The sequence below is a fragment of the Nerophis lumbriciformis genome, linkage group LG19 (genome assembly GCF_033978685.3).
Source record: "Nerophis lumbriciformis linkage group LG19, RoL_Nlum_v2.1, whole genome shotgun sequence".
Lineage (NCBI taxonomy): Eukaryota > Metazoa > Chordata > Actinopteri > Syngnathiformes > Syngnathidae > Nerophis > Nerophis lumbriciformis.
This window is the reverse complement of record NC_084566.2, coordinates 41,412,961-41,436,915: the sequence shown is the minus strand read 5'-3', so window position 1 is coordinate 41,436,915 and position 23,955 is coordinate 41,412,961. Positions and strand designations below refer to the sequence as shown.

The window sequence follows — 23,955 nt, the reverse complement described above, 5'->3', positions numbered from 1 at the left end:
CACCTGCGGCATATGCCACAACAGAAGAAGAAAAAAGAAAAGAGATGGACACTTTTATGGAGCGGAGAAGGGACGCCTCGCCGGGGTCCGGAGGTCCGAGAGGGCCCCACCGGGAGCCGTAGCTGAGGCGATCCGCGAGAAGGGCCCGACGCACGTCCAGGGTCACCACCGCGCCCACCGCACCGACACCCCGCCTCGTCCGCCTTCGCCGCGGCCGGCGTCACGCGCAGCAGGTAAGCAGCTTACCTGCCCGCCACCCCCGTGGCCGGGGGCTCGTAACAGGGGTCACTCCGCGCGCTCCGCCCGCGCAGCTTACCTGCCCGCCACCCCTGTTGCCGGGGGCGCGTAACAGGGGTCACTCCGCGCGCAGTGCGCTCACGAAAAGGGGTGGGGCTCACCCTGGTTGATATAGACAGCAGGACGGTGGCCATGGACGTCGGAACCCGCTAAGGAGTGTGTAACAACCCACCTGCCGAATCAACTAGCCCTGAAAATGGATGGCGCTGGAGCGTCGGGCCCATACCCGGCCGTCGCCGGCAGCGAGACGCGCTTGGAGGTGCGCTCAGCGCGGCTCCCATATGATTGCGCACTGGTGTGCGTCTGGGTCGTGACAGCGTGGCACGCGAATGTCTGTGCTGCATTGGATCAGTCTCCTTTCTTTAACAGGCAAAAGCTTTATAACCTCACTAATGCCTTGCATCGTCTATATTAGATATATAATAACGGGCGGGTTCGGGCGGGTGCGGTTCTGATCAAATGTTACATCGGGTGGATGGCGGATGGTTGACGACTTTCTGATGCGGTTTGCGGAAGAAATAATTGCCTATCCGCGCATCTCTAATATATATATATATATATATATATATATATATATATATATGTATGTATGTGTGTGTATATATATATATATATGTGTGTGTGTGTATATATATATATATACATATATATATATATATATATATATGTATATGTGTGTGTGTGTGTGTGTATATATATATTTTATACATATATATATATATATATATATATATATATATATATATATATATATAATAATAATATAATTCCTCAATCTGATTGACAAACACTTTCCCAAAGACAACAACCTAAGAAAAGTATTCAACAAGAACAACATTAAATTGAGCTACAGCTGCATGAACAATATACGACAAATCATCTCAAACCACAACAAAACAATTGCAAATGAGCCGTCGACCCCCAGTCAGAGCGACTCCAAAACCAACAAAGCATGTAACTGTCGAAAGAAACCTGATTGCCCCCTCAACGGGGGGTGCTTACAAACATCAGTTGTCTACCAATCTAAGGTAATACGCAAGGACATTAACACATCCGACACATATGTAGGATTAACCGAGGGTGAATTCAAAACCAGATGGAACAATCACAAGGCTTCTTTCAGGAACAAAAACCTGCGAAATACCACAGAACTCAGCAAACACATTTGGGACCTCAAAGACAATAATGTTGAATATTCAATAACATGGCAAATTCTTGCATCCAGCACACCTTACAATAGTGGTAATAAAAGATGCAACCTATGCTTGAAAGAGAAACTGTTTATTATTTACCGTCCAGACCTGTCATCCCTCAACAAGCGCAGCAAAATTGTAACAACATGCCGCCATAGACGGAAACACCTCCTAGGTAACACATGAGCCAATCACCACGCCCCTACGTCAGCCTGTACCCACCCACTCTGTGCCCTATATAAACCATGGTATGCGAATGCTCCCATTAAAATCTCCTGACGATTGAGGGTACCCCCCCTCATGAAACAGGCCTGTAGAGATGAAATAGTCTTATGATTTTTTTTCCCCACACATACATATATATATATATATATATGTATATGTGTGTATATATATATATATATATATATATATATATATATATATGATATGTGTGTGTGTGTATGTTACTCATCAGTTACTCAGTACTTGAGTAGTTTTTTCACAACATACTTTTTACTTTTACTCAAGTAAATATTTGGGTGACTACTCCTTACTTTTACTTGAGTAATAAATCTCTAAAGTAACAGTACTCTTACTTGAGTACAATTTCTGGCTACTCTACCCACCTCTGGTTATTTGTAATGAAGAGATGGGCACAACTCTAGTTTATTAGCAACTTATTCCACTCAAAGGACGACATAAAAGGCCTCCACCTCTCGTAAACAAACACTTAACTGATCTTGTATTTCTTGTCCAGATCGCGCTCGCGTCATCGGAGGCCTGCCAGATGTGGTTGCCATCCAAGAGGGCAAGGTAAATAACACATACTCTCTTATTGCAGTCCTATAAACGCTACTTTATCGCCTGGGTTTTTTAAACGTGCTGTCTAACATCTTTTCAGTCGCTCAACCTGACGGGCAACGTGTGGGGCGAGCCCACGCCTGAGGTCAGCTGGACCAAGAACGAGAGAGAACTGGCCTCTGGCGACCGCTACCTGCTCAAGTTTGAGCACGGGAAGTTCGCCAGCATCACCATCAACGCCGTCAGCAGGGCCGACTCGGGCAAGTACGCCCTGGTGGTGAAGAACAAGTACGGCACGGAGTACGGCGTGTTCACGGTCAGCGTGTACAACCCCGAGGACGAGGAAGGGGGGAAGTAGATGAGATCAAAATAAAGAGAAATACAGCAGCGTCCACCTTGTCTTTATTCTGCTGGCAGTTGTGTGCTTGGACTTTGATGATTGACAGCAGCAGAGAGGAAAGCGAGGCATGTTTGCGGTGGTATTTCAGATAACCTTTGACCCCTGAAAAAGGTCAGCTTAAAGAACTGTACAGTAAAAAGAGAGAAAAAAATAAAGGCCTTTTATCTTCATCTGATGTTTGTGTTGTGTTGGTAGATGATAACAGGTTTATGGAGGGGGCGGAGTTGACACGGGCTGAGCGTGCAAGGTGCCTGAGGCGGGCGGCGGTCACGTGAGCGCCACATGCTGAATGTGACACCTTGTTTTTCCACCGCCGGGAAGTGACAATGTTGTGTTTGCTTGTCTTCTAGAGCAACCTTTTTTGAGCCAAGGCACATTTTTTTCCATTGAGCAGAACTCATTCAAAAACAAAACTCAGTTGACAGTAGGGATGTCCCGATCCGATATTTGGATCGGATCGGCTGCCGATATTTGCCAAAAATTGCGTATCGGCAAGGCATGGGAAAATGCCGATCCATAAAATTGCCAACTTGTTAAGCTTTTCTTGTAAAATTGTGTCTGTTATTGAGTAAAATTCCAACTTTGATCATTATATTGCACAAATGTTGTAAAATTTTGACTTGCGTTGAGTAAAATGATGACTTTTCTTTCTAGGTTTCTAGGTTTTTCTTGTGAAATTGTGACCTTTTTCTTGTGAAATTCCAACTATTTTTCCCCAACAAGCTTTTTTATATTTGCATAGTATGTATATATTATTAATGTTGTAAATACACTTCTTTATATATCTAGAAAGGCTGGTCCTAAAGAGGGAGGCATTTTGTAAGTCTGAAAAAGGTAACAAATACATGTATGTGTGTGTGTGTGTGTGGGTGTTCCTGTATTTCTATCCTTCTTGAGACAGTTTGTCATATAAAATTCTGACTTTTACCACAATATTGCAATTTTTTTGTTGTTCTTGTGAAATAGTGACTTTTGAGTAACATTTTGTCACAATTTTGCCAACTAAAATTCCGATTATTATTATAATATTGCCCAAATTTTTAAAAGTTTTGTTATAAAATGATGGCTTTTGTCAAGTAAAATTACGACTCTTTTCATAAAATTGTCAAACTTTTAAGCTTTTTTTTGTAAAATTGTGACTGTTAGAGGTAAAATTCCAACTTTTATCATAATATTGCCCAAAATGTTTAGCTTTTCTTGTAAAATTGCGACTCGCCTTGCGTAAAATGACGACTTTTATTATAACACTGCCAAAATTCTAGGTTTTCTTGTGAAATTGTGACCTTTTTCTTGTGAAATTCCAACTATTTTTTCACAACAAGTTTTTTTATATTTGCATAGTATGTATATATTATTAATGTTGTCAATACACATCTTTATATATCTAGAAAGGCTGGTTCTAAAGAGGTAGGCATTTTCTAAGTCTCAAGAAGGTAAGAAATATGTGTGTGTGTGTGTGGGTGTTCCTGTATTTCTATCCTTCTTGAGACAGTTTGTCATATAAAATTCTGACTTTTACCACAATATTGCAATTTTTGTTGTTGTTCTTGTTAAATAGTGACTTTTGAGTAAAATTTTGTCACAATTTTGCCAACTAAAATTCCGATTATTATTATAATATTGCCCAAATTTTTTCAAGTTTTGTTATAAAATTGTGACTTTTGTCAAGTAAAATTACGACTCTTTTTATAAAATTGCCAAACTTTTAAGCTTTTTTTGTAAAATTGTGACTGTTATTGAGGTAAAAATTCCAACATTTATCATAATATTGCCCAAATGTTCAGCTTTTCTTGTACAATTGCGACTCGCCTTGTGTAAAATGACGACTTTTATTATAATACTGCCAAAATTCTAGGTTGTTCTTGTGAAATTGTGACCTTTTTCTTGTGAAATTCCAACTCCTTTTTCCCAACAAGCTTTTTTATATTTGCATAGTATGTATATATTATTAATGTTGTAAATACACATCTTTATATATCTAGAAAGAGTGGTTCTAAAGAGGTAGGCATTTTGTAAGTCTCAAGAAGGTAACAAATACATGTATGTGTGTGTGTTCTTTTATTTCTATCCTTCTTGAGACAGTTTGTCATATAAAATTCTGACTTACCACAATATTGCAATTTTTTTGGTTGTTCTTGTAAAATAGTGACATTTTTGAGTACAATTATGACTTTTGTCAAAATTTTGCCAACTAAAATTCAGATTATTATTATAATATTGCCCAAATTTTTAAGTTTTCTTATAAAATTGTGACTTTTGTCGAGTAAAATTACGACTCTTTTCATAAAATTGCCAACATGTTAAGCTTTTCTTGTAAAATTGTGTCTGTTATTGAGTAAAATTCCAACTTTGATCATTATATTGCACAAATGTTCAGCTTTTCTTGTAAAATTTTGACTTGCGTTGAGTAAAATGATGACTTTTCTTTCTAGGTTTCTAGGTTTTTCTTGTGAAATTGTGACCTTTTTCTTGTGAAATTCCAACTCATTTTTCTCAACAAGCTTTTTTATATTTGCATAGTATGTATATATTATTAATGTTGTAAATACACATCTTTATATATCTAGAAAGGCTGGTCCTAAAGAGGTAGGCGTTTTGTAAGTCTCAAGAAGGTAGGAAATACGTGTATGTGTGTGTGTGTGTGTGGGTGTTCCTGTATTTCTATCCTTTTTGAGACAGTTTGTCATATAAAATTCTGACTTTTACCACAATATTGCAATTTTTTTTGTTGTTCTTGTTAAATAGTGACTTTTGAGTAAAATGTTGTCACAATTTTGCCAACTAAAATTCTGATTATTATTATTATTATATTGCCCAAATTTTTTCAAGTTTTGTTATAAAATTGTGACTTTTGTCAAGTAAAATTACGACTCTTTTTATAAAATTGCCAAACTTTTAAGCTTTTCTTGTAAAATTGTGACTGTTATTGAGGTAAAATTCCAACTTTTATCATAATATTGCCCAAATGTTCAGCTTTTCTTGTAAAATTGCGACTCGCCTTGTGTAAAATGACGACTTTTATTATAACACTGCCAAAATTCTAGGTTTTCTTGTGAAATTGTGACCTTTTTCTTGTGAAATTCCAACTATTTTTCCCCAACAAGCTTTTTTATATTTGCATAGTATGTATATATTATTAATGTTGTAAATACACATCTTTATATATCTAGAAAGGCTGGTCCTAAAGAGGGAGGCATTTTGTAAGTCTCAAGAAGGTAGGAAATACATGTATGTGTGTGTGTGTGTGTGTGTTCCTGTATTTCTATCCTTCTTGAGACAGTTTGTCATATAAAATTATGACTTTTACCACAATATTGCAATTTTTGTTGTTGTTCTTGTTAAATAGTGACTTTTGAGTAAAATTTTGTCACAATTTTGCCAACTAAAATTCAGATTATTATTATAATATTGCCCAAATTTTTAAGTTTTCTTATAAAATTGTGACTTTTGTCGAGTAAAATTACGACTCTTTTCATAAAATTGCCAACATGTTAAGCTTTTCTTGTAAAATTGTGTCTGTTATTGAGTAAAATTCCAACTTTGATCATTATATTGCACAAATGTTCAGCTTTTCTTGTAAAATTTTGACTTGCGTTGAGTGAAATGATGACTTTTCTTTCTAGGTTTTTCTTGTGAAATTGTGACCTTTTTCTTGTGAAATTCCAACTCATTTTTCTCAACAAGCTTTTTTATATTTGCATAGTATGTATATATTATTAATGTTGTAAATACACATCTTTATATATCTAGAAAGGCTGGTCCTAAAGAGGGAGGCATTTTGTAAGTCTTAAGAAGGTAAGAAATACATGTATGTGTGTGTGTTCTTTTATTTCTATCCTTCTTGAGACAGTTTGTCATATAAAATTCTGACTTACCACAATATTGCAATTTTTTTGGTTGTTCTTGTAAAATAGTGACATTTTTGAGTACAATTATGACTTTTGTCAAAATTTTGCCAACTAAAATTCAGATTATTATTATAATATTGCCCAAATTTTTAAGTTTTCTTATAAAATTGTGACTTTTGTCGAGTAAAATTACGACTCTTTTCATAAAATTGCCAACATGTTAAGCTTTTCTTGTAAAATTGTGTCTGTTATTGAGTAAAATTCCAACTTTGATCATTATATTGCACAAATGTTCAGCTTTTCTTGTAAAATTTTGACTTGCGTTGAGTGAAATGATGACTTTTCTTTTTAGGTTTTTCTTGTGAAATTGTGACCTTTTTCTTGTGAAATTCCAACTCATTTTTCTCAACAAGCTTTTTTATATTTGCATAGTATGTATATATTATTAATGTTGTAAATACACATCTTTATATATCTAGAAAGGCTGGTCCTAAAGAGGTAGGCATTTCTCAGGTCTCAAGAAGGTAGCAAATCAATCAATCAATCAATCAATCAATGTTTACTTATATAGCCCTAAATCACAAGTGTCTCAAAGGGCTGCACAAGCCACAACGACATCCTCGGTACAGAGCCAAAATTACTGACAAAATTGTGACAAAAGTAAAATTATGACTTTTGTCATAATTTGTCATCATTTTTGCCAACTAAAATTCCAATTATTATTATAATATTGCCAAAATTTTAAAGTTTTCTTATAAAATTGTGACTTTTGTCGAGTAAAATGACGACTCTTTTCATAAAATTGCCAACATTTTAAGCTATTCTTGTAAAATTGCGACTGATATTGAGTACAATTCCAACTTTTATCATTATATTGCACAAATGTTCAGTTTATTTTTATTATAACACTGCCAAAATTGTAGGTTTTTCTTGTGAAATTGTGACCTTTTTTCTTGTGAAATTCCAACTCATTTTTCTCAACAAGCTTTTTTATATTATTATTATTATATTATATTGTGTGGTGACATCTATCAAAATGAGGGTGGTCCCGAATAGGAGGGATTTTTCAAATGGACTGTGTGTCGCTTTTAAAAGTGCTCCCCCTCTGGTCAACATATGAAATAACAAATGCGTGTAAGAAATTGAAATGTGCCCCCTTTGGCCAGAATTAATTAAAAAAATAAAATAAAAATGAATGTAGAGACATACTGTAATAACTTGAAGTAAATAATGAAGATTACAAACCAATTACAAACCAAAAATTCAAAAAAATAATAAATGAACTAAAAGCAGTCTTTTTCTCACAATGTGTCGACTTCTTTCTTATAAAATTGGGAACAATTTCTCATATTCTTTCTGATTCTGTAAGATTGCAATATTTTCTTATAAAATTATTACTTTTTTTATGTAAAATTGTTACTTTTTAATGCCAAATGGTGACATTTGTCATATACAATTATTTTATCACAATATTGCCAATTTTTTTGTTGTTCTTGTAAAATAGTGACATTTGTTTGAGTAAAATTATGACTTTTGTCATTTTTGTCATATTTTACAAGAAAAGCTTAACATATTACAAATTTTATGAAAAGAGTCGTAATTTTACTCGACAAAAGTCACAATTTTATAAGAAAACTTTAAAATGTTGGCAATATTATAACAATATATAGATATATAATAATATAATATATTGCCAAAATGTTAAAGTTTTCCTATAAAATTGTGACTTTTGTCGAGTAAAATTACGACTCTTTTCATAAAAATGCCAAAATGTTAAGCTTTTCTTGTAAAATTGCGACTGTTATTGAGTAAAATTCCAACTTTTATCATAATATTGCACAAATGTTCAGTTTTTCTTGAAAAATGTTGACTTGCATTGAGTAAAATGATGACTTTTATTGTAACACTGCTAAAATTCTACGTTTTTCTTGTGAAATTCCAACTCATTTTTCAAAACAAGCTTTTTTATATTTGCATAGTATGTATATATTATTAATGTTGTAATTACACATCTTTATATATCTAGAAAGGCTGGTCCTAAAGAGGGAGGCATTTTGTAAGTCTCAAGAAGGTAACAAATACATGTATGTGTGTGTGTGTGTGTGTGTGTGTGTTCCTGTATTCCTATTCTTCTTGAGACAGTTTATCATATAAAATTCTGACTTTTACCACAATATTGCAATTTTTTTTGTTGTTCTTGTTAAATAGTGACTTTTGAGTAAAATTTTGTCAGAATTTTGCCAACTAAAATTCCGATTATTATTGTAATATTGCCCAAATTTTTAAAAGTTTTGTTATAAAATGATGGCTTTTGTCAAGTAAAATTACGACTCTTTTCATAAAATTGCCAAACTTTTAAGCTTTTTTTTGTAAAATTGTGACTGTTAGAGGTAAAATTCCAACTTTTATCATAATATAGCCCAAATGGTCAGCTTTTCTTGTAAAATTGCGACTCGCCTTGCGTAAAATGACGACTTTTATTATAACACTGCCAAAATTCTAGGTTTTCTTGTGAAATTGTGACCTTTTTCTTGTGAAATTCCAACTATTTTTTCACAACAAGCTTTTTTATATTTGCATAGTATGTATATATTATTAATGTTGTAAATACACATCTTTATATATCTAGAAAGGCTGGTCCTAAAGAGGGAGGCATTTTGTAAGTCTCAAGAAGGTAACAAATACATGTATGTGTGTGTGTGTGTGTGTGTGTGTGTTCTTGTATTTCTATCCTTCTTGAGACAGTTTGTCATATAAAATTCTGACTTTTACCACAATATTGCAATTTTTTTTGTTGTTCTTGTGAAATAGTGACTTTTGAGTAAAATTTTGTCACAATTTTGCCAACTAAAATTCCGATTATTATTATAATATTGCCCAAATTTTTTAAAGTTTTGTTATAAAATTATGGCTTTTGTCAAGTAAAATTACGACTCTTTTCATAAAATTGCCAAACTTTTAAGCTTTTTTTTGTAAAATTGTGACTGTTAGAGGTAAAATTCCAACTTTTATCATAATATTGCCCAAATGTTCAGCTTTTCTTGTAAAATTGCGACTCGCCTTGCGTAAAATGACGACTTTTATTATAACACTGCCAAAATTCTAGGTTTTCTTGTGAAATTGTGACCTTTTTCTTGTGAAATTCCAACTCATTTTTCACAACAAGCTTTTTTATATTTGCATAGTATGTATATATTATTAATGTTGTAAATACACATCTTTATATATCTAGAAAGGCTGGTTCTAAAGAGGTAGGCATTTTCTAAGTCTCAAGAAGGTAAGAAATATGTGTATGTGGGTGTTCTTGTATTTCTATCCTTCTTGAGACAGTTTGTCATATAAAATTCTGACTTTTACCACAATATTGCAATTTTTGTTGTTGTTCTTGTTGAATAGTGACTTTTGAGTAAAATTTTGTCACAATTTTGCCAACTAAAATTTCGATTATTATTATAATATTGCCCAAATTTTTTCAAGTTTTGTTATAAAATTATGGCTTTTGTCAAGTAAAATTACGACTCTTTTCATAAAATTGCCAAACTTTTAAATAAAATTGTGACTGTTATTGAGGTAAAATTCCAACTTTTATCATAATATTGCCCAGATGTTCAGCTTTTCTTGTAAAATTGCGACTCGCCTTGCGTAAAATGACGACTTTTATTATAACTGCAAAAATTCTAGGTTTTCTTGTGAAATTGTGACCTTTTTCTTGTGAAATTCCAACTATTTTTTCACAACAAGGTTTTTTATATTTGCATAGTATGTATATGTTATTAATGTTGTCAATACACATCTTTATATATCTAGAAAGGGTGGTCCTAAAGAGGGAGGCATTTTGTAAGTCTCAAGAAGGTAACAAATACATGTATGTGTGGGTGTGTGTGGGTGTTCCTGTATTTCTATCCTTCTTGAGACAGTTTGTCATATAAAATTCTGACTTTTACCACAATATTGCAATTTTTGTTGTTGTTCTTGTTAAATAGTGACTTTTGAGTAAAATGTTGTCACAATTTTGCCAACTAAAATTCCGATTATTATTATAATATTGCCCAAATTTTTTCAAGTTTTGTTATAAAATTATGGCTTTTGTCAAGTAAAATTACGACTCTTTTCATAAAATTGCCAAACTTTTAAGCTTTTTTTTGTAAAATTGTGACTGTTAGAGGTAAAATTCCAACTTTTATCATAATATTGCCCAAATGTTCAGCTTTTCTTGTAAAATTGCGACTCGCCTTGCGTAAAATGACGACTTTTATTATAACACTGCCAAAATTCTAGGTTTTCTTGTGAAATTGTGACCTTTTTCTTGTGAAATTCCAACTCATTTTTCACAACAAGCTTTTTTATATTTGCATAGTATGTATATATTATTAATGTTGTAAATACACATCTTTATATATCTAGAAAGGCTGGTCCTAAAGAGGGAGGCATTTTGTAAGTCTCAAGAAGGTAACAAATACATGTATGTGTGTGTGTGTGTGTGTGTGTGTGTTCTTGTATTTCTATCCTTCTTGAGACAGTTTGTCATATAAAATTCTGACTTTTACCACAATATTGCAATTTTTTTTGTTGTTCTTGTGAAATAGTGACTTTTGAGTAAAATTTTGTCACAATTTTGCCAACTAAAATTCCGATTATTATTATAATATTGCCCAAATTTTTTAAAGTTTTGTTATAAAATTATGGCTTTTGTCAAGTAAAATTACGACTCTTTTCATAAAATTGCCAAACTTTTAAGCTTTTTTTTGTAAAATTGTGACTGTTAGAGGTAAAATTCCAACTTTTATCATAATATTGCCCAAATGTTCAGCTTTTCTTGTAAAATTGCGACTCGCCTTGCGTAAAATGACGACTTTTATTATAACACTGCCAAAATTCTAGGTTTTCTTGTGAAATTGTGACCTTTTTCTTGTGAAATTCCAACTCATTTTTCACAACAAGCTTTTTTATATTTGCATCGTATGTATATATTATTAATGTTGTAAATACACATCTTTATATATCTAGAAAGGCTGGTTCTAAAGAGGTAGGCATTTTCTAAGTCTCAAGAAGGTAAGAAATATGTGTATGTGGGTGTTCTTGTATTTCTATCCTTCTTGAGACAGTTTGTCATATAAAATTCTGACTTTTACCACAATATTGCAATTTTTGTTGTTGTTCTTGTTGAATAGTGACTTTTGAGTAAAATTTTGTCACAATTTTGCCAACTAAAATTTCGATTATTATTATAATATTGCCCAAATTTTTTCAAGTTTTGTTATAAAATTATGGCTTTTGTCAAGTAAAATTACGACTCTTTTCATAAAATTGCCAAACTTTTAAATAAAATTGTGACTGTTATTGAGGTAAAATTCCAACTTTTATCATAATATTGCCCAGATGTTCAGCTTTTCTTGTAAAATTGCGACTCGCCTTGCGTAAAATGACGACTTTTATTATAACTGCAAAAATTCTAGGTTTTCTTGTGAAATTGTGACCTTTTTCTTGTGAAATTCCAACTATTTTTTCACAACAAGGTTTTTTATATTTGCATAGTATGTATATGTTATTAATGTTGTCAATACACATCTTTATATATCTAGAAAGGGTGGTCCTAAAGAGGGAGGCATTTTGTAAGTCTCAAGAAGGTAACAAATACATGTATGTGTGGGTGTGTGTGGGTGTTCCTGTATTTCTATCCTTCTTGAGACAGTTTGTCATATAAAATTCTGACTTTTACCACAATATTGCAATTTTTGTTGTTGTTCTTGTTAAATAGTGACTTTTGAGTAAAATGTTGTCACAATTTTGCCAACTAAAATTCCGATTATTATTATAATATTGCCCAAATTTTTTCAAGTTTTGTTATAAAATTATGGCTTTTGTCAAGTAAAATTACGACTCTTTTCATAAAATTGCCAAACTTTTAAGCTTTTTTTTGTAAAATTGTGACTGTTAGAGGTAAAATTCCAACTTTTATCATAATATTGCCCAAATGTTCAGCTTTTCTTGTAAAATTGCGACTCGCCTTGCGTAAAATGACGACTTTTATTATAACACTGCCAAAATTCTAGGTTTTCTTGTGAAATTGTGACCTTTTTCTTGTGAAATTCCAACTCATTTTTCACAACAAGCTTTTTTATATTTGCATAGTATGTATATATTATTAATGTTGTAAATACACATCTTTATATATCTAGAAAGGCTGGTCCTAAAGAGGGAGGCATTTTGTAAGTCTCAAGAAGGTAACAAATACATGTATGTGTGTGTGTGTGTGTGTGTGTGTGTTCTTGTATTTCTATCCTTCTTGAGACAGTTTGTCATATAAAATTCTGACTTTTACCACAATATTGCAATTTTTTTTGTTGTTCTTGTGAAATAGTGACTTTTGAGTAAAATTTTGTCACAATTTTGCCAACTAAAATTCCGATTATTATTATAATATTGCCCAAATTTTTTAAAGTTTTGTTATAAAATTATGGCTTTTGTCAAGTAAAATTACGACTCTTTTCATAAAATTGCCAAACTTTTAAGCTTTTTTTTGTAAAATTGTGACTGTTAGAGGTAAAATTCCAACTTTTATCATAATATTGCCCAAATGTTCAGCTTTTCTTGTAAAATTGCGACTCGCCTTGCGTAAAATGACGACTTTTATTATAACACTGCCAAAATTCTAGGTTTTCTTGTGAAATTGTGACCTTTTTCTTGTGAAATTCCAACTCATTTTTCACAACAAGCTTTTTTATATTTGCATAGTATGTATATATTATTAATGTTGTAAATACACATCTTTATATATCTAGAAAGGCTGGTTCTAAAGAGGTAGGCATTTTCTAAGTCTCAAGAAGGTAAGAAATATGTGTATGTGGGTGTTCTTGTATTTCTATCCTTCTTGAGACAGTTTGTCATATAAAATTCTGACTTTTACCACAATATTGCAATTTTTGTTGTTGTTCTTGTTGAATAGTGACTTTTGAGTAAAATTTTGTCACAATTTTGCCAACTAAAATTTCGATTATTATTATAATATTGCCCAAATTTTTTCAAGTTTTGTTATAAAATTATGGCTTTTGTCAAGTAAAATTACGACTCTTTTCATAAAATTGCCAAACTTTTAAATAAAATTGTGACTGTTATTGAGGTAAAATTCCAACTTTTATCATAATATTGCCCAGATGTTCAGCTTTTCTTGTAAAATTGCGACTCGCCTTGCGTAAAATGACGACTTTTATTATAACTGCAAAAATTCTAGGTTTTCTTGTGAAATTGTGACCTTTTTCTTGTGAAATTCCAACTATTTTTTCACAACAAGGTTTTTTATATTTGCATAGTATGTATATGTTATTAATGTTGTCAATACACATCTTTATATATCTAGAAAGGGTGGTCCTAAAGAGGGAGGCATTTTGTAAGTCTCAAGAAGGTAACAAATACATGTATGTGTGGGTGTGTGTGGGTGTTCCTGTATTTCTATCCTTCTTGAGACAGTTTGTCATATAAAATTCTGACTTTTACCACAATATTGCAATTTTTGTTGTTGTTCTTGTTAAATAGTGACTTTTGAGTAAAATGTTGTCACAATTTTGCCAACTAAAATTCCGATTATTATTATAATATTGCCCAAATTTTTTCAAGTTTTGTTATAAAATTATGGCTTTTGTCAAGTAAAATTACAACTCTTTTCATAAAATTGCCAAACTTTTAAGCTTTTTTTTGTAAAATTGTGACTGTTAGAGGTAAAATTCCAACTTTTATCATAATATAGCCCAAATGGTCAGCTTTTCTTGTAAAATTGCGACTCGCCTTGCGTAAAATGACGACTTTTATTATAACACTGCCAAAATTCTAGGTTTTCTTGTGAAATTGTGACCTTTTTCTTGTGAAATTCCAACTATTTTTTCACAACAAGCTTTTTTATATTTGCATAGTATGTATATATTTTTAATGTTGTAAATACACTTCTTTATACATCTAGAAAGGCTGGTCCTAAAGAGGGAGGCATTTTGTAAGTCTCAAGAAGGTAACAAATACATGTATGTGTGTGTGTGTGTGTTCTTGTATTTCTATCCTTCTTGAGACAGTTTGTCATATAAAATTCTGACTTTTACCCCAATATTGCAATTTTTGTTGTTGTTCTTGTTAAATAGTGTCTTTTGAGTAAAATTTTGTCACAATTTTGCCAACTAAAATTCCGATTATTATTATAATATTGCCCAAATTTTTTAAAGTTTTGTTATAAAATTATGGCTTTTGTCAAGTAAAATTACGACTCTTCATAAAATTGCCAAACTTTTAAGCTTTTTTTTTGTAAAATTGTGACTGTTAGAGGTAAAATTCCAACTTTTATCATAATATTGCTCAAATGTTCAGCTTTTCTTGTAAAATTGCGACTCGCCTTTCGTAAAATGACGACTTTTATTATAACACTGCCAAAATTCTAGGTTTTCTTGTGAAATTGTGACCTTTTTCTTGTGAAATTCCAACTATTTTTTCACAACAAGCTTTTTTATATTTGCATAGTATGTATATATTATTAATGTTGTAAATACACATCTTTATATATCTAGAAAGGCTGGTCCTAAAGAGGGAGGCATTTTCTAAGTCTCAAGAAGGTAAGAAATATGTGTGTGTGTGTGTGTGTGTGTGTGTGTGTGTGTGTGTGTGTGTGTGTTCTTGTATTTCTATCCTTCTTGAGACAGTTTGTCATATAAAATTCTGACTTTTACCACAATATTGCAATTTTTTTGTTGTTCTTGTTAAATAGTGACTTTTGAGTAAAATTTTGTCACAATTTTGCCAACTAAAATTCCGATTATTATTATAATATTGCCCAAATTTTTTAAAGTTTTGTTATAAAATTATGGCTTTTGTCAAGTAAAATTACGACTCTTTTCATAAAATTGCCAAACTTTTAAGCTTTTTTTTGTAAAATTGTGACTGTTAGAGGTAAAATTCCAACTTTTATCATAATATTGCCCAAATGTTCAGCTTTTCTTGTAAAACTGCGACTCGCCTTGTGTAAAATGACGACTTTTATTATAACACTGCCAAAATTCTAGGTTTTCTTGTGAAATTGTGACCTTTTTCTAGTGAAATTCCAACTTTTTTTTCACAACAAGCTTTTTTATATTTGCATAGTATGTATATATTATTAATGTTGTAAATACACTTCTTTATATATCTAGAAAGGCTGGTCCTAAAGAGGTAGGCGTTTTGTAAGTCTCAAGAAGGTAAGAAGTACGTGTATGTGTGTGTGTGTGTGTGGGTGTTCCTGTATTTCTATCCTTCTTGAGACAGTTTGTCATATAAAATTCTGACTTACCACAATATTGCAATTTTTTTTGTTGTTCTTGTTAAATAGTGACTTTTGAGTAACATTTTGTCACAATTTTGCCAACTAAAATTCCGATTATTATTATAATATTGCCCAAATTTGTTCAAGTTTTGTTATAAAATTGTGACTTTTGTCAAGTAAAATTACGACTCTTTTCATAAAATTGCCAAACTTTTAAGCTTTTCTTGTAAAATTGTGACTGTTATTGAGGTAAAAATTCCAACTTTTATCATAATATTGTCCAAATGTTCAGCTTTTCTTGTAAAATTGCGACTCGCCTTGCGTAAAATGACGACTTTTATTATAACACTGCCAAAATTCTAGGTTTTCTTGTGAAATTTTGACCTTTTTCTTGTGAAATTCCAACTATTTTTTCACAACAAGCTTTTTTATATTTGCATACTATGTATATATTATTCATGTTGTAAATACACATCTTTATATATCTAGAAAGGCTGGTCCTAAAGAGGTAGGCATTTTGTAAGTCTCAAGAAGGTAAGAAATAAGTGTATGTGTGTGTGTGTGTTCTTGTATTTCTATCCTTCTTGAGACAGTTTGTCATATACAATTCTGACTTTTACCACAATATTGCAATTTTTTTTGTTGTTCTTGTGAAATAGTGACTTTTGAGTAAAATTTTGTCACAATTTTGCCAACTAAAATTCCGATTATTATTATAATATTGCCCAAATTTTTTAAAGTTTTGTTATAAAATTATGGCTTTTGTCAAGTAAAATTATGACTCTTTTCATAAAATTGCCAAACTTTTAAGCTTTTTTTTTGTAAAATTGTGACTGTTAAAGGTAAAATTCCAACTTTTATCATAATATTGCCCAAATGGTCAGCTTTTCTTGTAAAATTGCGACTCGCCTTGCGTAAAATGACGACTTTTATTATAACACTGCCAAAATTCTAGGTTTTCTTGTGAAATTGTGACCTTTTTCTTGTGAAATTCCAACTCATTTTTCACAACAAGCTTTTTTATATTTGCATAGTATGTATATATTATTAATGTTGTAAATACACATCTTTATTTATCTAGAAAGGCTGGTCCTAAAGAGGGAGGCATTTTGTAAGTCTCAAGAAGGTAACAAATACGTGTATGCGTGTGTGTGTGTGTGTTCCTTTATTTCTATCCTTCTTGAGACAGTTTGTCATATAAAATTCTGACTTTTACCACAATATTGCAATTTTTTTTGTTGTTCTTGTGAAATAGTTACTTTTGAGTAACATTTTGTCACAATTTTGCCAACTAAAATTCCGATTATTTTTATAATACTGCCCAAATTTTTTCAAGTTTTGTTATAAAATTATGGCTTTTGTCAAGTAAAATTACGACTCTTTTCATAAAATTGCCAAACTTTTAAGCTTTTTTTTTGTAAAATTGTGACTGTTAGAGGTAAAATTCCAACTTTTATCATAATATTGCCCAAATGTTCAGCTTTTCTTGTAAAATTGCGACTCGCCTTGCGTAAAATGACGACTTTTATTATAACACTGCCAAAATTCTAGGTTTTCTTGTGAAATTTTGACCTTTTTCTTGTGAAATTCCAACCTATTTTTCACAACAAGCTTTTTTATATTTGCATAGTATGTATATATTATTAATGTTGTAAATACACATCTTTATATATCTAGAAAGGCTGGTTCTAAAGAGGTAGGCATTTTGTAAGTCTCAAGAAGGTAACAAATACATGTATGTGTGTGTGTTTGTGGGTGTTCCTGTATTTCTATCCTTCTTGAGACAGTTTGTCATATAAAATTCTGACTTTTACCACAATATTGCAATTTTTTTTGTTGTTCTTGTGAAATAGTGACTTTTGAGTAAAATTTTGTCACAATTTTGCCAACTAAAATTCCGATTATTATTATAATATTGCCCAAATTTTTTAAAGTTTTGTTATAAAATTATGGCTTTTGTCAAGTAAAATTACGACTCTTTTCATAAAATTGCCAAACTTTTAAGCTGTTTTTTGTAAAATTGTGACTGTTAGAGGTAAAATTCCAACTTTTATCATAATATTGCCCAAATGTTCAGCTTTTCTTGTAAAATTGCGACTCGCCTTGCGTAAAATGACGACTTTTATTATAACACTGCCAAAATTCTAGGTTTTCTTGTGAAATTGTGACCTTTTTCTTGTGAAATTCCAACTATTTTTTCACAACTAGCTTTTTTATATTTGCATAGTATGTATATATTATTAATGTTGTAAAAACACATCTTTATATATCTAGAAAGGCTGGTCCTAAAGAGGTAGGCATTTTGTAAGTCTCAAGAAGGTAACAAATACATGTATGTGTGTGTGTGTGTGTGGGTGTTCTTGTATTTCTATCCTTCTTGAGACAGTTTGTCATATAAAATTCTGACTTTTACCACAATATTGCAATTTTTGTTGTTGTTCTTGTGAAATAGTGACTTTTGAGTAAAATTTTGTCACAATTTTGCCAACTAAAATTCCGATTATTATTATAATATTGCCCAATTTTTAAAAAGTTTTGTTATAAAATTATGGCTTTTGTCAAGTAAAATTACGACTCTTTTCATAAAATTGCCAAACTTTTAAGCTTTTTTTTTGTAAAATTGTGACTGTTAGAGGTAAAATTCCAACTTTTATCATAATATAGCCCAAATGGTCAGCTTTTCCTGTAAAATTGCGACTCGCCTTGCGTAAAATGACGACTTTTATTATAACACTGCCAAAATTCTAGGTTTTCTTGTGAAATTTTGACCTTTTTCTTGTGAAATTCCAACTCATTTTTCTCAACAAGCTTTTTTATATTTGCATAGTATGTATATATTATTAATGTTGTAAATACACATCTTTATATATCTAGAAAGGCTGGTTCTAAAGAGGGAGGCATTTTGTAAGTCTCAAGAAGGTAGGAAATACATGTATGTGTGTGTTTGTGTGTGTGGGTGTTCCTGTATTTCTATCCTTCTTGAGACAGTTTGTCATATAAAATTCTGACTTTTACCACAATATTGCAATTTTTGTTGTTGTTCTTGTTAAATAGTGACTTTTGAGTAAAATTTTGTCACAATTTTGCCAACTAAAATTCCGATTATTATAATAATATTGCCCAATTTTTTAAAAGTTTTGTTATAAAATTATGGCTTTTGTCAAGTAAAATTACGACTCTTTTCATAAAATTGCCAAACTTTTAAGCTTTTTTTTGTAAAATTGTGACTATTAGAGGTAAAATTCCAACTTTTATCATAATATAGCCCAAATGGTCAGCTTTTCTTGTAAAATTGCGACTCGCCTTGCGTAAAATGACGACTTTTATTATAACACTGCCAAAATTCTAGGTTTTCTTGTGAAATTGTGACCTTTTTCTAGTGAAATTCCAACTATTTTTTCACAACAAGCTTTTTTATATTTGCATAGTATGTATATATTATTAATGTTGTAAATACACTTCTTTATATATCTAGAAAGGCTGGTTCTAAAGAGGTAGGCATTTTGTAAGTCTCAAGAAGGTAAGAAATATGTGTATGTGTGTGTGTTCTTGTATTTCTATCCTTCTTGAGACAGTTTGTCATATAAAATTCTGACTTTTACCACAATATTGCAATTTTTTTGTTGCTGTTCTTGTTAAATAGTGACTTTTGAGTAAAATTTTGTCACAATTTTGCCAACTAAAATCCCGATTATTATTATAATATTGCCCAAATTTTTTAAAGTTTTGTTATAAAATTATGGCTTTTGTCAAGTAAAATTACGACTCTTTTCATAAAATTGCCAAACTTTTAAACTTTTTTTTGTAAAATTGTGACTGTTATTGAGGTAAAAATTCCAACTTTTATCATAATATTGCCCAAATGTTCAGCTTTTCTTGTAAAATTGCGACTCGCCTTGCGTAAAATGACGACTTTTATTATAACACTGCCAAAATTCTAGGTTTTCTTGTGAAATTTTGACCTTTTTCTTGTGAAATTCCAACTCATTTTTCACAACAAGCTTTTTTATATTTGCATAGTATGTATATATTATTAATGTTGTAAATACACATCTTTATATATCTAGAAAGGCTGGTCCTAAAGAGGTAGGCACTTTTCAGGTCTCAAGAAGGTAAGAAAAAAAAAGTGTGTGTGTGTGTGTGTGTACCGTGGGTGATGAAGAAGTGTAGTGTGTGTGTGTGTGTGTGTGTGTGTGTGTGTGAGTATGAGTGTGTGTGTGTGTACCGTGGGTGATGAAGAAGTGTAGTGTCGGTGGTCCACAGACACCAGCGACACGTCAGGAGGTTCCGGATGACTTTCCCAGGCGAGGACATGGAGGACATTTGAACTATTAGACAACAAACTGGCACATCCTGCAGAAAAGGATAAAAGGTAAGAATAAAAACAAAACAAAAACATTATAAAAACGCGACGTTTTGTCATCTGCTCTCGCGACACACAGCTAATGCTTGCTAGCTTCCCAGCTAGCCTAGTTCTTTAGTCACGAATGATTCATTTGATAAAAAAAAAAAAAGGAAATAAAAGTGTAATAAATAAACACGTTAGAGGCATAAATAGTTACTATAACGGTCAAGTCGCCAGCTAGCTTGACGAGCGCGGCTAGCGGCGCCTCATTCATTAATGTTGTCTTCCAGTAACTTCCACCTAAACGCCCACAACGGCGCTCAATAAGCTCCAATAACCCACCAGAGACACCTTTTAAACGTTTGCTTTCCCTCAAATGTTGTGTTTCTAATCACAATGACGGCCGTGACGTGACGTTCGGCGGCCAGGTGACGTTAGCTTTTATATGTGCTAGGCTAGCTCTCAACTAGCATGTCTTTAAAGTACACATAAGTCTTGCTTTTGTCTTCTCTTCCTAAATAATGATAACAATAATAATCATAATAATAAGACTCCCTTCAACTACTTACGTAAGTCATTTTTCATTTCCCTTCAAGATGAATGGCGTTCATTCGCAAACTTGTCTTGTTATTAAGTGCAATAAAACATTCTGTGTTGTCATATTAGACATAAAAACTTCATTATTCTTCCACTCTTTTACATTTATTCACTGCAGCTTTAAAAGTCCTATAAACACCTGCCAAAAATAGGTCAAAACCGGCTCGTTCTTATATGTATTTATTTATTTAAGTAAATTGTTTTCATGGAAACAATCACTTATGTATACATTACAGCAATATAAACACTATTAGTGATAATTATTTTTAAATAAATAATCTAATTTGGCTTTTGTTTTCTTAAATATTTCACAAAATGGTGACATTTCCCCTTTTTTTCGACAGTGACGTCACTATGTCCGCTTTCGCTCGCTTGTGTAGAAGTGCGTCCAAATGCTGTTTCCTACCATTTAGTTGTCTTTTCTAGTTGTTTATATATCTTTCTAATTCTAAATACAGCTGCTGAAAGGCTCCGGTAGATTCAGGTGCTTAATAAAACTCCTCTAAGGCATACTTGCCAACCTTGAGACCTCCGATTTCGGGAGGTGGGGCGGGATGCGTGGTTGGGGGCGTGGTTAAGATATATATACATAAGAAATACTTGACTTTCAGTGAATTCTAGCTATATATATATATATATATATATATATTTTTTTTTTTATTACATATATATATATATAATATATATATATATAAACAAAAGAAATACTTGAATTTCAGTGTTCATTTATTTACACATATACACACACATAACACTCATCTACTCATTGTTGAGTTAAGGGTTGAATTGTCCATCCTTGTTCTATTCTCTGTCACTATTTCAGAACACACACATTATACAAATATACATGATAAAATCAATAAGAAAACGGGAGCTCTAATTTGGGAGTCTGAATTAGGATCAGAAGTTCCTATGTAAACATTGCGCACTCACGTCGCCTTTTTGTATTGATTACTGCAGCTGTGCATTGGATTCATTCACAAATACAAACTACAACTCACAAACACTTTAGAGTTAGGCTCCACCATCAGAATGTGTACTTAAACTTATAAAGATCACATGGATATTATTCAGTGAGTTGATTCACCAAAACTAACCTGTTATACAGGAGGAAAAAGCACACAGGACGTTTCAATTGTTCACAGACTGGTCGCGCTCATCAGAATGACAAGACACTTCGGGTCTGCAGGTGATAGCATTCAATTGGGAAGAAACGCCCTACTGCCTCCTACTGACCAATGTGAATACTGATAAATGTGTAATGACAGCTCCAAAAACCACAAAATAAAATAAATAAATCAACACAAAAATGTGACACATTATGGGTGGGTCACATATGCATGTACAGTAGATGGCAGTATTGTCCTGTTTAAAAGTGTCACAACATTGCTGTTTACGGCAGACGAACTGCTTTACAGTAGACGAAAACTTGACTGCTGTTGTTGTGTGTTGTTACCGCGCTGGGAGGACGTTAATGAAACTGCCTAACAATAAACCCACATAAGAAACCAAGAACTCGCCCTCCATCATTAGCTGTTTATATTGTGCGAAAGCGGATGTGTGAACAGGCTGTCAACATGTCACTCAGGTCCGCATAGAGCTGGAGGTGGCGTGGCCTCCAGCTCCGCCTGAATTTCGGGAGATTTTCAGGAGAAAATTTGTCCCGGGAGGTTTTCGGGAGAGGCGCTGAATTTCGGGAGTCTCCCGGATAATACGGGAGGGTTGGCAAGTATGCTCTAAGGCCCCTTCTACACTAAACCGGCTAAGATTATCCAGGGTAAATCCCACCTAACCTTATCCTTGTCCACACACACACACACACACACACACACACACACACACACACACACACACACACACACACACACAATGGTGGTTTAAGACCCCCTCCACCCCTCCGTCAGCCGGCGTAACGCTACCTAATACGCACGTCATAGTCGCCTAGCAAATTGATGGATGGCATTTATTCACAAACTTGTCTTGTTAAGTGCAGCAAAACATTCTGTGTGTCATATTAGACATAAAAACTTCATTATTCTTCCACTCTTTTACATTTATTCACTGCAGCTTTAAAAGTCCTAAACACCTGCCAAAAATAGGTCAAAACCGGCTCGTTCTTATATGTATTTATTTATTTAAGTAAATTGTTTTCATGGAAACAATGACTTATGTATATATTACAGCAATATAAACACTATTAGTGATAATTATTTTGAAATAAATAATCTAATTTGGCTTTTGTTTTCATAAATATTTCACAAAATGGTGACATTTCCCCTTTTTTTCCCCCCGACAGTGACGTCACTATGTCCGCTTTCCCTCGCTTGTGTAGAAGTGCGTCCAAATGCTGTTTCCTACCATTTTGTTGTCTTTTCTAGTTGTTTATATATCTTTCTAATTGTAAATACAGCTGCTGAAAGGCTCCGGTAGATTCAGGTGCTTAATAAATCTCCTCCTCTAAGGCCCCTTCTACACTAAACCGGCTAAGATTATCCAGGGTAAATCCCACCTAACCTTATCCTTGTCCACACACACACACACACACACACACAATGGTGGTTTAAGACCCCCTCCACCCCTCCGTCAGCCGGCGCGACACGACCTAATACGCATGCGTGGAATATGCGCACGTCATAGTCGCCTAGAAAAATGGATGGATGGACGTTATTATAATTATCGTATTAACATATTTTTTCATACATATCGTTTTGCTTTATTTTTCAAAAAATAAAGCCGAACCAGGCATTTTCTTCCTCAAGTAATTCAGACACAAAATCATGTCTGAAGCCCAGAACACTCTACGCATTTCCCCAGTTTTAGTTTAGAGATAAGGAAAGATTGGCCTGGCCCACTAGCATCCCTCTTTATGTTTGTGAACTTTATAGTCTGTACATTTAGAGTGATGTGATAATTAAACACTCTAGAAATCTAGAATGAAAGAGTATATAAGAGAATTGACAGCAACGTTCCCTCTAAGGTGCGCGCCTGTGCAATTGCGCACTGCTCAAGCGTCCTCTGCGCACGGCAAATCTATGCCACGCACAAAATCAAATAAAAAAATAAGCGCATAACAATTTTCGACACGACACGGACACGACAGAGAAAACAGTTTTCGTCATCATTGTTCAAATATTGTAACGTCTGTCGAGACGCTTTGAGGACATGAATTCCATCCATCACTTTACTGAGCAAAACTCTTTATTGTCGGCCATAAACAC

General features: G+C 32.8%; 2 protein-coding genes and 1 long non-coding RNA gene across 7 annotated transcripts in view; 2 read left to right on the top strand and 1 right to left on the bottom strand.

Annotated features, from left to right (window-relative positions):
* Nucleotides 1–2,850, top strand: part of myom1a (myomesin 1a (skelemin)) — a 68,131-nt gene extending 65,281 nt beyond the window's left edge. For both annotated transcript variants that reach the window (XM_061978763.2, XM_061978761.2), the window contains 2 exons: nt 2,230–2,285; nt 2,374–2,850. In XM_061978763.2, coding sequence (XP_061834747.1) covers nt 2,230–2,285; nt 2,374–2,631 — 314 coding nt within the window. In that variant the 3' untranslated portion in view covers nt 2,632–2,850. The remainder of the gene's footprint in view (nt 1–2,229; nt 2,286–2,373) is intronic.
* Nucleotides 1–21,278, bottom strand: part of LOC133618428 (uncharacterized) — a 32,175-nt gene extending 10,897 nt beyond the window's left edge. The window contains exons 1-2 of one of the 3 annotated variants that reach the window (XR_009817303.1): nt 21,144–21,278; nt 20,021–20,148 (exon numbers count right to left, since the gene is read on the bottom strand). This is a non-coding gene — a long non-coding RNA (uncharacterized lncRNA). Of the gene's footprint in view, nt 1–20,020; nt 20,149–20,482; nt 20,587–20,709; nt 20,869–21,143 lie in introns of those variants that run through there. The other 2 variants (XR_012050993.1, XR_009817304.1) reach the window with 2 other exon arrangements.
* Nucleotides 20,020–23,955, top strand: part of lpin2 (lipin 2) — an 84,049-nt gene continuing 80,113 nt past the window's right edge. The window contains exon 1 of one of the 2 annotated variants that reach the window (XM_061978766.1): nt 20,020–20,167. Coding sequence is in view for 1 of the 2 variants with exons in the window: in XM_061978765.2 (XP_061834749.1) it covers nt 20,662–20,709 (48 nt within the window). In the remaining variant the exon portion in view is untranslated. The other variant, XM_061978765.2, reaches the window with a different exon arrangement.